Below are 15,676 nucleotides of genomic sequence, written 5' to 3'. Positions count from 1 at the left end.
TACTTGTGTGGCGCGAATGTTACCTGCCACTTATCAGCCACTTATCATTGCGAGTAATATTTTAATTCTGCTTTTTCATTCCTTCTGCCATCCCTCTCTCCCAGGTTAAAGAAAGAACAGACTCTCCGGAGACGGGAGGGGACTTTCTGCCCATTCTGAACCCAGCCCAGCGAAAATATTGGTGGACCGTAATTTATTGAATAAAACCCCACACAACCTCTGTTTTGAGAAGAATGGAACTGGTAAAAATGTCCAACTCCGAAGAGGCAGAAATGATGGTAAACGGGAGCCACATCACCGACCTCAACCCGGAAAAGATGATTTTGACTGACAGGTAGGTGTCGCGACCTCTCCCCGTGACCCCGACTGAGCTGCGTCCGCCGGCTAGAAACCGTCAAATTCTAGACATGGAAATGCAGTCAAATGAGAAGCAATCTGAGCCCAGGGGGTTCCCCTCTACACAGAAACATCGAAGATAGGAGCAGGAGTCGGCCATTCGGCCCCTCGAGCCTGCTCCGCCATACAATGAGATCATGGCTGATCATCCAATTTCAGTACCCTGTCCCTGCTTTCTCCCCATATCCCTTGATCCCTTTAGCCTTAAGAAATATATCCAACTCCTTCTTGAATATATTTAATGAATTGGCCTCCACTGCCTTCTGTGGTAGAGAATTCCACAGGTTCACCACTCTCTGGGTGAAGAAATTCCTCCTCATCTCAGTCCTAAATGGCTTACCCCTTATCCTTAGACTGTGACCCCTGGTTCTGGACTCCCCCGCCATCGGGAACATCCTTCCTGCATCTAGTCTGTCTAGTCCTGTTAGAATTTTATAAGTTTCAATGAGATCCCCTCTCATTCTTCTAAACTCCAGCGAGTATAAGCCCAATCGACCCAATCTCCCCTCATACGTCATTCCTGCCATCCCAGGTATCAGTCTGACGGATATACTGTAACTGAAAAGCAGAGAAGCTGTGCTAAACTTGTATCAAAGCTTGGTTAGACCACACTTGGAGCGCTGTGCACAGTTCTGGTCTCCATATACCTTGGTTAGACCACACTTGGAGCACTGTGCACAGTTCTGGTCTCCATATATACTGGTTAGACCACATTTGGAGCACCGTGCACAGTTCTGGTCTCCATATACCCTGGTTAGACCACACTTGGAGCACCGTGCACAGTTCTGGTCTCCATATACCTTGGTTAGACCGCACTTGGAGCACCGTGCACAGTTCTGGTCTCCATATACCTCGGTTAGACCGCACTTGGAGCACCGTGCACAGTTCTGGTCTCCATATACCTTGGTTAGACCGCACTTGGAGCACCGTGCACAATTCTGGTCTCCATATACCTTGGTTAGACCACACTTGGAGCACTGTGCACAGTTCTGGTCTCCGTATACCTTGGTTAGACCGCACTTGGGGCACTGTGCACAGTTCTGGTCTCCGTATACCTTGGTTAGACCACACTTGGAGCACTGTGCACAGTTCTGGTCTCCGTATACCTTGGTTAGACCACACTTGGAGCACTGTGCACAGTTCTGGTCTCCATATACCTTGGTTAGACCACACTTAGAGCACTGTGCACAGTTCTGGTCTCCATATACCCTGGTTAGACCACACTTGGAGCACCGTGCACAGTTCTGGTCTCCATATACCTTGGTTAGACCACACTTGGAGCACTGTGCACAGTTCTGGTCTCCATATACCTTGGTTAGACCACTCTTGGAGCACTGTGCACAGTTCTGGTCTCCATATACCTTGGTTAACCACACTTGGAGCACCGTGCACAGTTCTGGTCTCCATATACCTTGGTTAGACCACACTTGGAGCACTGTGCACAGTTCTGGTCTCCATATACCTTGGTTAGACCACACTTAGAGCACTGTGCACAGTTCTGGTCTCCATATACCCTGGTTAGACCACACTTGGAGCACCGTGCACAGTTCTGGTCTCCATATACCTTGGTTAACCACACTTGGAGCACTGTGCACAGTTCCGGTCTCCGTATACCTTGGTTAGACCACACTTGGAGCACCGTGCACAGTTCTGGTCTCCATATACCTTGGTTAGACCACACTTGGAGCACCGTGCACAGTTCTGGTCTCCATATACCTTGGTTAGACCACACTTGGAGCACTGTGCACAGTTCTGGTCTCCATATACCTTGGTTAGACCACACTTGGAGCACTGTGCACAGTTCTGGTCGCAGTATTATAAAAAGGATATTGAGGCAATGGAGATGGTGCAAAAAAGATTCACAAGGATGATCCCAGAACTGAGGTTACATCTATGAGGAAAGACTGAACAGGCTGGGGCTCTTTTCTCTAGAAAGGAGAAGGCTGAGGGGTGACCTGATGGAGGTCTTTAAGATTATGAAGGGGTTTCGATCGGGTCGACATAGAGATGCCTCCACTTGTGGGGGAGACCAGAACTAGGGGCCGTCAATATAAGAGAGTCACTAATAAATCCAATCGGGAATTCAGGAGAAACTTCTTCACCCAGAGAGCGGTGAGAATGTGGAACTCGCTCCCACAGGGAGTGGTCGAGGCGAATAGCGTCGATGTATTTAAGGGGAAGCTGGATAAACACATGAGGGAGAAAGGAATAGAAGGAGATGGTGACGGGGTGAGATGAAGAGGGGGCGGGAGGAGGCTGGTGTGGAGCAGGAACACCGGCGCGGAGCAGAGGGGCCGAGCGGCCTGTTTCTGGGCAGTACACTTGATGTAAGTGCGTGAGGTCTGGTTCAGTCAGGGCCCGATTGGCGACGCTTATTATAAATTACGGCTATCACTCCGTAAACGCTTGTTCAGACCTCGAGCATGGCGTGAGCTGTTGAATTCTCATCCTGTTATCAGTTTGTTTGCAGGAGGTCAGGTGAGGTTATCCGACCAGCGCCTTTAGTCGCTGCCTAACCTTGACTAGCTAACAAATCATTAACTGTAGTTTCTCCCTCTGTTCCCGCCGAACTCGTCCCTTCACTGCCGACCCTTCATGCTTTAAGGAAGAACTTGCAGCGCCTTTCACTGCCTCAGTACGTCCCAAAGCGCTTCAGTCAATGAAGGACTTTTTGAATGTGGCGCTCCCTCAGTACCGCCCCTCCGACAGTGCGGCACTCCCTCAGTACCACCCCTCCGACAGTGCGGCACTCCCTCAGTACCGCCCCTCCGACAGTGCGGAGCACCCTCAGTATCGCCCCTCTGACAGTGCATCACTCCCTCAGTACCGCCCCTCCGACAGTGCGGCGCTCCCTCAGTACCGCCCCTCCGACAGTGCGGTGCTCCCTCAGTACTGCCCCTCCGACAGTGCGGCGCTCCCTCAGTGCCGCCCCTCCGACAGTGTGGCGCTCCCTCAGTGCTGCCCCTCCGACAGTGCGGCGCTCCCTCAGTAGCGGCGCTCCCTCAGTACCGCCCCTCCGACAGTGCGGTGCTCCCTCAGTACTGCCCCTCCGACAGTGCGGCGCTCCCTCAGTACCGCCCCTCCGACAGTGCGGCGCTCCCTCAGTACCGCCCCTCCGACAGTGCGGTGCTCTCTCAGTACCGCCCCTCCGACAGTGCGGTGCTCTCTCAGTACTGCCCCTCCGACAGTGCGGCGCTCCCTCAGTACTGCCCCTCCGACGGTACGGCGCTCCCTCAGTACTGACCCTCCGACAGTGCGGTGCTCCCTCAGTACTGACCCTCCGACAGTGCGGCGCTCCCTCAGTACCGCCCCTCCGACAGTGCGGCGCTCCCTCAGTACTGCCCCTCCAACAGCGCGGTGCTCCATTAGTACCGCCCCTCTGACAGTGCGGCGCTCCCTCAGTACTGCCCCTCCAACAGCGCGGTGCTCCATTAGTACCGCCCCTCTGACAGTGCTTCACTCCCTCAGTACCGCCCCTCCAACAGTGCGGCGCTCCCTCAGTACCGCCCCTCCCACAATGCATCGCTCCCTCAGTACCGCCCCTCTGACAGTGCGACGCTCCCTCAGTACTGCTCTGGGAGTGTCGGTCTGGATTTTTGTGCTCGAGTCTCTGGAGTGGGGGCTCGAGCCCAGACCCTTCTGACTCAGAGGCGAGAGTGAGACCCACCGCACAGCGTGAGAAGATCCCAGGTTGTAATCCCTGCTCCGTGAACCGATCTCATCCAGCTTACCTTGATATTCATACGCGGATTTTCGGACTTTTTTCCACAGTTATGATGTCACAGAGTCCTCCACGGTGGCCGAGAGTGAAGAGTTCCTCCCTCACCAATCCGGGAAGAAGCACATACAGTTCACAGACGTAAGCAAATTCTTTCCGCAGCCTTCAAACTGCCTTGCAGTGAAGGTTCCACTTGCTCCCGCTGTACAGAATTTGCCACGGTCCCAACTCCCTCTGGGAGTGTTTGATGGGGACAGTGTAGAGGGAGATTTACTCTGTATCTAACCCCGTGCTGTACCTGCCCTGGGAGTGTTTGATGGGGACAGTGTAGAGGGAGCTTTACTCTGTATCTAACCCGTGCTGTACCTGCCCTGGGAGTGTTTGATGGGACAGTGTAGAGGGAGCTTTACTCTGTATCTAACCCGTGCTGTACCTGCCCTGGGAATGTTTGATGGGACAGTGTAGAGGAAGCTTTACTCTGTATCTAACCCGTGCTGTACCTGCCCTGGGAGTGTTTGATGGGACAGTGTAGAGGGAGCATTACTCGGTATCTAACCCGTGCTGTACCTGCCCTGGGAGTGTTTGATGGGGACAGTGTAGAGGGAGCTTTACTCTGCATCTAACCTGTGCTGTACCAGCCCTGGGAGTGTTTGATGGGACAGTGTAGAGGGAGCTTTACTCTGTATCTAACCCGTGCTGTACCTGCCCTGGGAGTGTTTGATGGGACAGTGTAGAGGGAGCTTTACTCTGTATCTAACCCGTGCTGTACCTGCCCTGGGAGTGTTTGATGGGGCAGTGTAGAGGGAGCTTTACTCTGTATCTAACCCGTGCTGTACCTGCCCTGGGAGTATTTGATGGGGACAGTGTAGAGGGAGCTTTACTCTGTATCTAACCCGTGCTGTACCTGCCCTGGGAGTGTTTGAGGGGGACAGTGTAGAGGGAGCTTTACTCTGTATCTAACCCGTGCTGTTCCTGCCCTGGGAGTGTTTGATGGGTGATGCGCTATCAATTACTCATAAAAGACTGAGTGTTAAGAGAGTAACTAAAGGCTTTTATTAACAAAAGAATGAAGGTCTGCCTCGAGTGGTCGACCGGTCCAGAAATACAAAGGGCTGGGGAGCAGTCACCTTTATACTAGGACTTGTGGGAGGAGTCAGCCGAGGCATGTCCAGGCATGTACACAGTGGAATACAAACAGTGGTTTACCACATTCACCCCTTGTTTAAAATTGAGTCCGGCGGGGTGAAGTGTATTAAAAGTTAGTGTATTGGAGTCTCTCCGGAGGTCTTGTCTGCCGCTGTGATCGGCGTGGCGACGGCAGGGGTAGTGGAGCTTCTGGCGTCGAGTCCTGCGTGGGCTGTGGCACAGGCGTGTCGTCCTCGTAGATGTCGAGCGGGTCGCGGGGCCCAGGCCTGCCGTCTGCTGGGGCTGGATATCGGATCGTGGGGGGGGGTGGTAGTGAGTGGTGGGTTACTGCGGCCCCCGAGGGTGCAAGGTCTCTTTTGGAGACTGTGTCCTCCCGCCCGTCCGGGTATGCAATGTAAGCATACTGGGGGTTGGCGTGGAGGAGGTCGACCCTCTCGACCAGGGGGTCCGTTTTATGGGTCCTCACGTGCCTTCTCAGTAGGACAGGCCCTGGGGACGTCAGCCATGGCGGTAGCGATGTCCCCGATGTGGACTTCCTTGGGAAGACAAACATTTTCTCATGAGGGGTGGCGTTAGTGGCAGTGCAGAGCAGTGACCGAATAGAGTGGAGCGCATCGGGGAGCACATCCTGCCAGCGGGAGGTTGGAAGGCCCCTAGACTTTAAGGCTAGCAGGGCGGCCTTCCAAACTATCGCATTTTCTCTTTCCACCTGTCCGTTCCCCCGGGGGTTGTAACTGGTGGTCCTGCTTGTGGCAATACCCCTAGTTAGCAGGTACTGACGGAGTTCGTCGCTCATAAACGATGAGCCCCGGTCGCTATGGATATAGCTGGGGAAACCGAACAGGATGAAGAGGTCGTTCAGACATTTAATGACCGTGGCACTGGTCATGTCCGGGCAGGGGATGGCGAACGGGAAACGGGAGTACTCATCAATAATATTGAGGAAGTACACATTGCGGTCGGAGGAGGGGAGAGGCCCTTTAAAATCAACGCTCAGGCGCTCGAAGGGGCGAGTGGCTTTTATCAGGTGGGCCTTGTCTGGTCTATAAAAGTGCGGTTTGCACTCAGCGCAGACTTGGTAGTTCCTGGTCATGGTCCTGACCTCCTCAATAGAGTAAGGCAGGTTGCGGGCCTTGATGAAGTGGAAGAACCTGGTGACCCCCGGGTGGCAGAGGTCATTGTGGAGGGCCCGCAGTCTATCGATCTGCGCGCTGGCGCAGGTGCCACGCGATAGCGCATCCGGGGGTTCATTGAGTTTCCCGGGCCGGTACAAGATCTCGTAATTGTAGGTGGAAAGTTCGATTCTCCACCTCAAGATCTTGTCATTTTTGATTTTGCCCCTCTGCTTGTTGTTAAACATGAAAGCAACTGAACGTTGGTCAGTGAGCAGGGTAAATCGTTTTCCGGCCAGGTAGTGCCTCCAATGACGCACAGCCTCCACAATCGCCTGGGCCTCCTTCTCAACAGCGGAGTGTCTGGTCTCCGGGCCTTGGAGGGTTCGTGAAAAGAAGGCCACGGGTCTCCCCGCCTGATTGAGGGTAGCGGCCAGGGCAAAGTCGGACGCGTCGCTTTCCACCTGGATGGGGATGGATTCGTCCACTGCGTGCATGGTGGCTTTGGCAATGTCTTCCTTGATACGGTGGAAGGCTAAGCGGGCCTCTGCCGTCAAGGGAAAAGAGGTGGACTTGATCAGCGGATGGGCCTTGTCCGCATAGTAGGGGACCCACTGGGCATAATAGGAGAAAAACCCTAGGCACCTCTTCAGGGCCTTGAGGCAGTGGGGCAGTGGGAGTTCCATAAGGGGACACATCCGGTCGGGGTCGGGGCCGATGACTCCGTGTTCCACAACACAGCCAAGGATGGCGAGGCGGTTTGTGCGGAATATGCACTTCTCCTTGTTATATGTCAGGTTCAGGAGTTGGGCGGTGCGGAGGAATTTTTCGAGGTTTGCGTCATGGTCCTGCAAGTCACGGCCGCAGATGGTCACATTGTCCAGATATGGGAAAGTGGCCTGCAACGCATTTTGATCTACCATCCGGTCCATCTCCCTTTGGAAGACGGAGACCCCGTTGGTGACGCCAAAGGGAACCCTAAGGAAGTGGTAGAGGCGGCCGTTTGCCTCAAAGGCAGTATACTGGCGGTCCTCAGGGCGGATAGGGAGCTGGTGGTACGCTGATTTCAGGTCAATGGTCGAGAAGACGCGGTACTGCGCGATCTGGTTGACCATATCAGCTATGCGGGGGAGTGGGTAGGCGTCCAGCAGGGTGTAGCGATTTATTGTCTGGCTGTAGTCGATGACCAGGCGCTGCTTCTCGCCGGTCTTAACGACCACAACCTGGGCTCGCCAGGGGCTGGTGCTGCCCTCAATAATCCCTTCCTTCAGGAGCCGCTCCACTTCGGTTTTAATGAAAACCCTGTCCCCGGCACTGTATCGCCTGCTCTTTGTGGCGATGGGCTTACAGTCGGGGGTGAGGTTAGCAAACAGTGGGGGGGGGGGTGACTCTGAGTGTGGAGAGGTTGCACCTGGTGCGCGGCGGGCAATTTGGGAGCTGCTGGCTGCGGACTGTGAGTGGGGGTAGGGGTCCACCGTACGCCATCGTAACACTTTTAAGGTGGCACTGAAAATCTAACCCCAGCAGGACGGCAGCGCAGAGGTCGGGCAGGACCAGAAGTTTAAAATGATCGTACACGGTCCCGTCTACTACGAGTGTCACTACGCAGTAGCCGCCGATGTCCGCCGACTGGGACTCGGAGGCCATAGAAATCCGCTGGTGCGCAGGCAGGACTGGGAGAGAGCAACGCCGCACCGTGTCGGGGTGGATGAAGCTCTCCGTGCTCCCAGAGTCAAAAAGGCAGATTGTATCGTGGCCATTTACCTTAATGTCCATTGTGGAACTGGCCAGCTGGTGCGGTCTCGCTTGGTCCAGTGTAACGGATGCCAGCGTAGGGGTCGGTGTGTCGCTGCGGGTATCAGATGAGGCGGTGTTGGGGGCCTGCTGCGTTCCAGCTGTCGTCCAAGATGGCGGCGTCCATGATCCCCATGTGGCTGGAGGCGTCCAAAATGGCTGCTGTACCGGTGGTTTGCACATGGCCGGGGAGGCCCAAGATGGCAGCCCGCATGGCCCACACGCGGCGCTGCTGGGGTTCGGGGTGGCTTTGGCCCTGCAGACGTTAGCGTAGTGTCCCTTCTTCCCGCAGCCCGAGCAGATCGCGTTTTTCGCCGGGCAGCGCGCTCTGGGGTGTTTTGCCTGGCCACAGAAGTAGCATTTCTGGCCTTGGGGCACTGCTGTCTGGCCTTGGGACACTGCTGCGGTAGTTGGGCCGTGGCTGGGGTGGCACGGCGCTATGAGGCGGTCCTACCGTGTCCCAGGCTGTCATTCCCCGCGGCGTCCATGGTGCAGAGGAGTAGGCATCCATGCCCTGGTAGGCTGCATCCAACGATAGTGCGAGTTCAGAGGCCTTGTTGAGGTCGAGGTTACTCTGCTCCAACAGTCGCTGTCGGGTGTAATTGGATCTGTGGCCCGCTACAAAAGCGTCCCGGATAAGTTCCTCTGTGTACACGGTGGCCTTTACATCCTTACAACCACAGGCCCGGCCAAGCACAGACAGTGCCTGAAGGTATTCCACGGTCGATTCCCCAGGTTGTTGTTTACGACTCCCCAGGAGGTGCCTGGCGTACACTTCGTTCACTGGGCGCGTGTACTGGTCCTTGAGGAGCTTGATAGCGTCCGCGTACGAGGTCGCGTCTTGGATGACCGAGTACACTCGGTGGTTCACTTTGGAGGTCAGGACATCCACTTTGTCCTCGTCCGATTTGATTGCTGCGGAGGCGGTCAGGAATTTTTCGAAACACTTAAGCCAGTGAGTAAACTTGGTGGATGAGTCCGCCTCCCGATGATCTAAGTCCAGGCATGCTGGTGTGAGGATCTTCTCCATTATAAAAATTTTGTTAATAAAATTGATGCGCTATCAATTGCTCATAAAAGACTGAGAGTTAAGAGAGTAACTAAAGGCTTTTATTAACAAAAGAATGAAGGTCTGCCTCGAGTGGTCGACCGGTCCAGAAATACAAAGGGCTGGGGAGCAGTCACCTTTATACTAGGACTTGTGGGAGGAGTCAGCCGAGGCATGTACACAGTGGAATACAAACAGTGGTTTACCACAATGGGACAGTGTAGAGGGAACTTTACTCTGTATCTAACCCGTGCTGTACCTGCCCTGGGAGTGTTTGATGGGACAGTGTAGAGGGAGCTTTACTCTGTATCTAACCCGTGCTGTACCTGCCCTGGGAGCGTTTGATGGGGACAGTGTAGAGGGAGCTTTACTCTGTATCTAACCCGTGCTGTACCTGCCCTGGGAGTGTTTGATAGGACAGTGTAGAGGGAGCTTTACTCTGTATCTAACCCCGTGCTGTACCTGCCCTGGGAGTGTTTGATGGGACAGTGTAGAGGGAGCTTTACTTTGTATCTAACCTGTGCTGTACCTGCCCTGGGAGCGTTTGATGGGGACAGTGTAGAGGGAGCTTTACTTTGTATCTAACCCCGTGCTGTACCTGCCCTGGGAGTGTTTGATGGGACAGTGTAGAGGGAGCTTTACTCTGTATCTAACCCGTGCTGTACCTGCCCTGGGAGTGTTTGATGGGGACAGTGTAGAGGGAGCTTTACTCTGTATCTAACCCGTGCTGTACCTGCCCTGGGAGTGTTTGATGGGACAGTGTAGAGGGAGCTTCACTCTGTATCTAACCCCGTGCTAATGTTGCCTCTTGTTTTTCCTCCCTGCAGTTTGAAGGGACGACCTCGTTCGGGATGTCTGTGTTCAACCTGAGCAACGCCATCATGGGCAGCGGGATTCTGGGTCTCGCCTACGCCATGTCCAACACGGGCATCGTGCTCTTTGTGTGAGTATGCTGGAGGCACCTTCCTGTGTGCCAGGGGGAGGGAGGGATGGGAGGTGTGTGTGGGGCTGAGGTCGGAAGGGGGTGATGGTGGAGGGAGCAAGGAACACTCCACCCATTTATTGCTCCCGTCCTGCTCCTTCTTCCTCTTCCCAGTCCACTAGGACACCTAGAATGAACGCTTGCCACACTGACCTGCCACCCTGCCCCCACCTGTTGCTTGGGCCTTCCGATGGCTTCAATGAGCCCTGATAACATCATGCCTGATGACCTCATCGATCCAGTGACAGCCTTGGGTCTCCATGACATCATTGGTTCTTGATGACATCATTGACCCCGATTTCATCATCGATCCAGGGTACGGGAGTGTCGGGGTTATATTACTGGACCAGTAATCCAGGGTACGGGAGTGTCGGGGTTATATTACTGGACCAGTAATCCAGGGTACGGGAGTGTCGGGGTTGTATTACCGGACCAGTAATCCAGGGTACGGGAGTGTCGGGGTTATATTACTGGACCAGTAATCCAGGGTACGGGAGTGTCGGGGTTATATTACTGGACCAGTAATCCAGGGTACGGGAGTGTGGGGGTTATATTACTGGACCAGTAATCCAGGGTACGGGAGTGTCGGGGTTATATTACTGGACCAGTAATCCAGGGTACGGGAGTGTAGGGGTTATATTACTGGACCAGTAATCCAGGGTACGGGAGTGTCGGGGTTATATTACTGGACCAGTAATCCAGGGTACGGGAGTGTGGGGGTTATATTACTGGACCAGTAATCCAGGGTACGGGAGTGTCGGGGTTATATTACTGGACCAGTAATCCAGGGTACGGGAGTGTCGGGGTTATATTACTGGACCAGTAATCCAGGGTACGGGAGTGTCGGGGTTATATTACTGGACCAGTAATCCAGGGTACGGGAGTGTAGGGGTTATATTACTGGACCAGTAATCCAGGGTACGGGAGTGTAGGGGTTATATTACTGGACCAGTAATCCAGGGTACGGGAGTGTCGGGGTTATATTACTGGACCAGTAATCCAGGGTACGGGAGTGTCGGGGTTATATTACTGGACCAGTAATCCAGGGTACGGGAGTGTCGGGGTTATATTACTGGACCAGTAATCCAGGGTACGGGAGTGTCGGGGTTATATTACTGGACCAGTAATCCAGGGTACGGGAGTGTGGGGGTTATATTACTGGACCAGTAATCCAGGGTACGGGAGTGTGGGGGTTATATTACTGGACCAGTAATCCAGGGTACGGGAGTGTCGGGGTTATATTACTGGACCAGTAATCCAGGGTACGGGAGTGTCGGGGTTATATTACCGGACCAGTAATCCAGGGTACGGGAGTGTCGGGGTTATATTACTGGACCAGTAATCCAGGGTACGGGAGTGTCGGGGTTATATTACTGGACCAGTAATCCAGGGTACGGGAGTGTCGGGGTTATATTACTGGACCAGTAATCCAGGGTACGGGAGTGTCGGGCGTATATTACTGGACTAGTAATCCAGGGTACGGGAGTGTCGGGGTTATATTACTGGACTAGTAATCCAGGGTACGGGAGTGTGGGGGTTATATTACTGGACCAGTAATCCAGGGTACGGGAGTGTAGGGGTTATATTACTGGACCAGTAATCCAGGGTACGGAGTGTCGGGGTTATATTACTGGACCAGTAATCCAGGGTACGGGAGTGTGGGGTTATATTACTGGACCAGTAATCCAGGGTACGGGAGTGTGGGGTTTATATTACTGGACCAGTAATCCAGGGTACGGGAGTGTCGGGGTTATATTACTGGACCAGTAATCCAGGGTACGGGAGTGTCGGGGTTATATTACTGGACCAGTAATCCAGGGTACGGGAGTGTAGGGGTTATATTACTGGACCAGTAATCCAGGGTACGGGAGTGTCGGGGTTATATTACTGGACCAGTAATCCAGGGTACGGGAGTGTCGGGGTTATATTACTGGACCAGTAATCCAGGGTAACGGGAGTGTGGGGTTATATTACTGGACCAGTAATCCAGGGTACGGGAGTGTCGGGGTTATATTACTGGACCAGTAATCCAGGGTACGGGAGTGTCGGGGTTATATTACTGGACCAGTAATCCAGGGTACGGGAGTGTCGGGGTTATATTACTGGACCAGTAATCCAGGGTACGGGAGTGTCGGGGTTATATTACTGGACCAGTAATCCAGGGTACGGGAGTGTGGGGTTATATTACTGGACCAGTAATCCAGGGTACGGGAGTGTCGGGGTTATATTACTGGACCAGTAATCCAGGGTACGGGAGTGTAGGGGTTATATTACTGGACCAGTAATCCAGGGTACGGGAGTGTCGGGGTTATATTACTGGACCAGTAATCCAGGGTACGGGAGTGTCGGGGTTATATTACTGGACCAGTAATCCAGGGTACGGGAGTGTCGGGGTTATATTACTGGACCAGTATCCAGGGTACGGGAGTGTCGGGGTTATATTACTGGACCATAATCCAGGGTACGGGAGTGTCGGGGTTATATTACTGGACCAGTAATCCAGGGTACGGGAGTGTCGGGGTTATATTACTGGACCAGTAATCCAGGGTACGGGAGTGTCGGGGTTATATTACTGGACCAGTAATCCAGGGTACGGGAGTGTCGGGGTTATATTACTGGACCAGTAATCCAGGGTACGGGAGTGTCGGGGTTATATTACTGGACCAGTAATCCAGGGTACGGGAGTGTCGGGGTTATATTACTGGACCAGTAATCCAGGGTACGGGAGTGTCGGGGTTATATTACTGGACCAGTAATCCAGGGTACGGGAGTGTCGGGGTTATATTACTGGACCAGTAATCCAGGGTACGGGAGTGTGGGGGTTATATTACTGGACCAGTAATCCAGGGTACGGGAGTGTCGGGGTTATATTACTGGACCAGTAATCCAGGGTACGGGAGTGTAGGGGTTATATTACTGGACCAGTAATCCAGGGTACGGGAGTGTCTGGGGTTATATTACTGGACCAGTAATCCAGGGTACGGGAGTGTCGGGGTTATATTACTGGACCGGTAATCCAGGGTACGGGAGTGTCGGGGTTATATTACTGGACCAGTAATCCAGGGTACGGGAGTGTCGGGGTTATATTACTGGACCAGTAATCCAGGGTACGGGAGTGTCGGGGTTATATTACTGGACCAGTAATCCAGGGTACGGGAGTGTAGGGGTTATATTACTGGACCAGTAATCCAGGGTACGGGAGTGTCGGGGTTATATTACTGGACCAGTAATCCAGGGTACGGGAGGGTCGGGGTTATATTACTGGACCAGTAATCCAGGGTACGGGAGTGTCGGGGTTATATTACTGGACCAGTAATCCAGGGTACGGGAGTGTCGGGGTTATATTACTGGACCAGTAATCCAGGGTACGGGAGTGTCGGGGTTATATTACTGGACCAGTAATCCAGGGTACGGGAGTGTCGGGGTTATATTACTGGACCAGTAATCCAGGGTACGGGAGTGTAGGGGTTATATTACTGGACCAGTAATCCAGGGTACGGGAGTGTCGGGGGTTATATTACTGGACCAGTAATCCAGGGTACGGGAGTGTCGGGGTTATATTACTGGACCAGTAATCCAGGGTACGGGAGTGTCGGGGTTATATTACTGGACCAGTAATCCAGGGTACGGGAGTGTCGGGGTTATATTACTGGACCAGTAATCCAGGGTACGGGAGTGTGGGGGTTATATTACTGGACCAGTAATCCAGGGTACGGGAGTGTCGGGGTTATATTACTGGACCAGTAATCCAGGGTACGGGAGTGTCGGGGTTATATTACTGGACCAGTAATCCAGGGTACGGGAGTGTCGGGGTTATATTACTGGACCAGTAATCCAGGGTACGGGAGTGTCGGGGTTATATTACTGGACCAGTAATCCAGGGTACGGGAGTGTCGGGGTTATATTACTGGACCAGTAATCCAGGGTACGGGAGTGTCGGGGTTATATTACTGGACCAGTAATCCAGGGTACGGGAGTGTCGGGGGTTATATTACTGGACCAGTAATCCAGGGTACGGGAGTGTCGGGGTTATATTACTGGACCAGTAATCCAGGGTTACGGGGAGTGTATTATATTACTGGACCAGTAATCCAGGGTACGGGAGTGTGGGTGTTATATTACTGGACCAGTAATCCAGGGTACGGGAGTGTCGGGGTTATATTACTGGACCGGTAATCCAGGGTACGGGAGTGTGGGGGTTATATTACTGGACCAGTAATCCAGGGTACGGGAGTGTCGGGGTTATATTACTGGACCAGTAATCCAGGGTACGGGAGTGTCGGGGTTATATTACTGGACCAGTAATCCAGGGTACGGGAGTGTCGGGGTTATATTACTGGACCAGTAATCCAGGGTACGGGAGTGTCGGGGTTATATTACTGGACCAGTAATCCAGGGTACGGGAGTGTCGGGGTTATATTACTGGACCGGTAATCCAGGGTACGGGAGTGTCGGGTTTATATTACTGGACCAGTAATCCAGGGTACGGGAGTGTCGGGATTATATTACTGGACCGGTAATCCAGGGTACGGGAGTGTCGGGGTTATATTACTGGACCAGTAATCCAGGGTACGGGAGTGTGGGGGTTATATTACTGGACCAGTAATCCAGGGTACGGGAGTGTCGGGGTTATATTACCGGACCAGTAATCCAGGGTACGGGAGTGTCGGGGTTATATTACTGGACCGGTAATCCAGGGTACGGGAGTGTGGGGGTTATATTACTGGACCAGTAATCCAGGGTACGGGAGTGTCGGGTTTATATTACTGGACCAGTAATCCAGGGTACGGGAGTGTAGGGGTTATATTACTGGACCAGTAATCCAGGGTACGGGAGTGTGGGTGTTATATTACTGGACCAGTAATCCAGGGTACGGGAGTGTCGGGGTTATATTACTGGACCGGTAATCCAGGGTACGGGAGTGTGGGGGTTATATTACTGGACCAGTAATCCAGGGTACGGGAGTGTCGGGGTTATATTACTGGACCGGTAATCCAGGGTACGGGAGTGTGGGGGTTATATTACTGGACCGGTAATCCAGGGTACGGGACTGTGGCCCAGGGAGTCCTCAACATTGACTCCGGACCCCACGAAGTCTCATGGCTTCCGGTCAGACGTGGGCAAGGAAACCTCCTGCTGATTCCCAGCTACCGCCCTCCCTCAGCTGACCAACACCACTTGGAGGAAGCACTGAGGGGTAGCGGGGGCACAGAATGTACTCTGGGGCCGGGGGGGGGGGGAGCAATGGACATCGCCAAGAGCAGCTCGGTGACACCACCACACACCTGCCGGGCCGGGTGGTGGGAGAATCACGACGAGCTATTCGACTGCATGCGGCATCGCAGTCGAGGTCAGAGCTGTCCTGACGCTCTTTCCAACCAGGTACACTGGCTGGCAAGCACGGCGGGGAGCGTGGGAGGGTGGAATGGTAGCGGGAAGTGTTGATATACGCATTCTCTTCGCCTTGTTTTACTTGCCCA

The 15,676-nt window shown here is 53.8% G+C and overlaps 1 protein-coding gene across 6 annotated transcripts in view; it reads left to right on the top strand.

Moving 5' to 3' along the window:
- The window catches only part of slc38a5b (solute carrier family 38 member 5b), a 106,358-nt gene that overhangs the window by 45,913 nt on the left and 44,769 nt on the right, over nucleotides 1–15,676 (top strand). For all 6 annotated transcript variants that reach the window (XM_085978874.1, XM_085978872.1, XM_085978870.1 and 3 more), the window contains exons 2-4: nucleotides 105–334; nucleotides 4,168–4,255; nucleotides 10,042–10,157. In XM_085978874.1, the coding sequence (XP_085835000.1) occupies nucleotides 234–334; nucleotides 4,168–4,255; nucleotides 10,042–10,157 (305 nt within the window). In that variant the 5' untranslated portion in view covers nucleotides 105–233. The remainder of the gene's footprint in view (nucleotides 1–104; nucleotides 335–4,167; nucleotides 4,256–10,041; nucleotides 10,158–15,676) is intronic.

This window comes from Somniosus microcephalus, unplaced genomic scaffold (assembly GCF_052327205.1).
Source record: "Somniosus microcephalus isolate GS21.2 unplaced genomic scaffold, FLI_Smic_1.0 unresolved_chr7, whole genome shotgun sequence".
In the NCBI taxonomy this organism is placed as follows: domain Eukaryota; kingdom Metazoa; phylum Chordata; class Chondrichthyes; order Squaliformes; family Somniosidae; genus Somniosus; species Somniosus microcephalus.
This window is presented reverse-complemented; position numbering and strand designations above follow the sequence as displayed.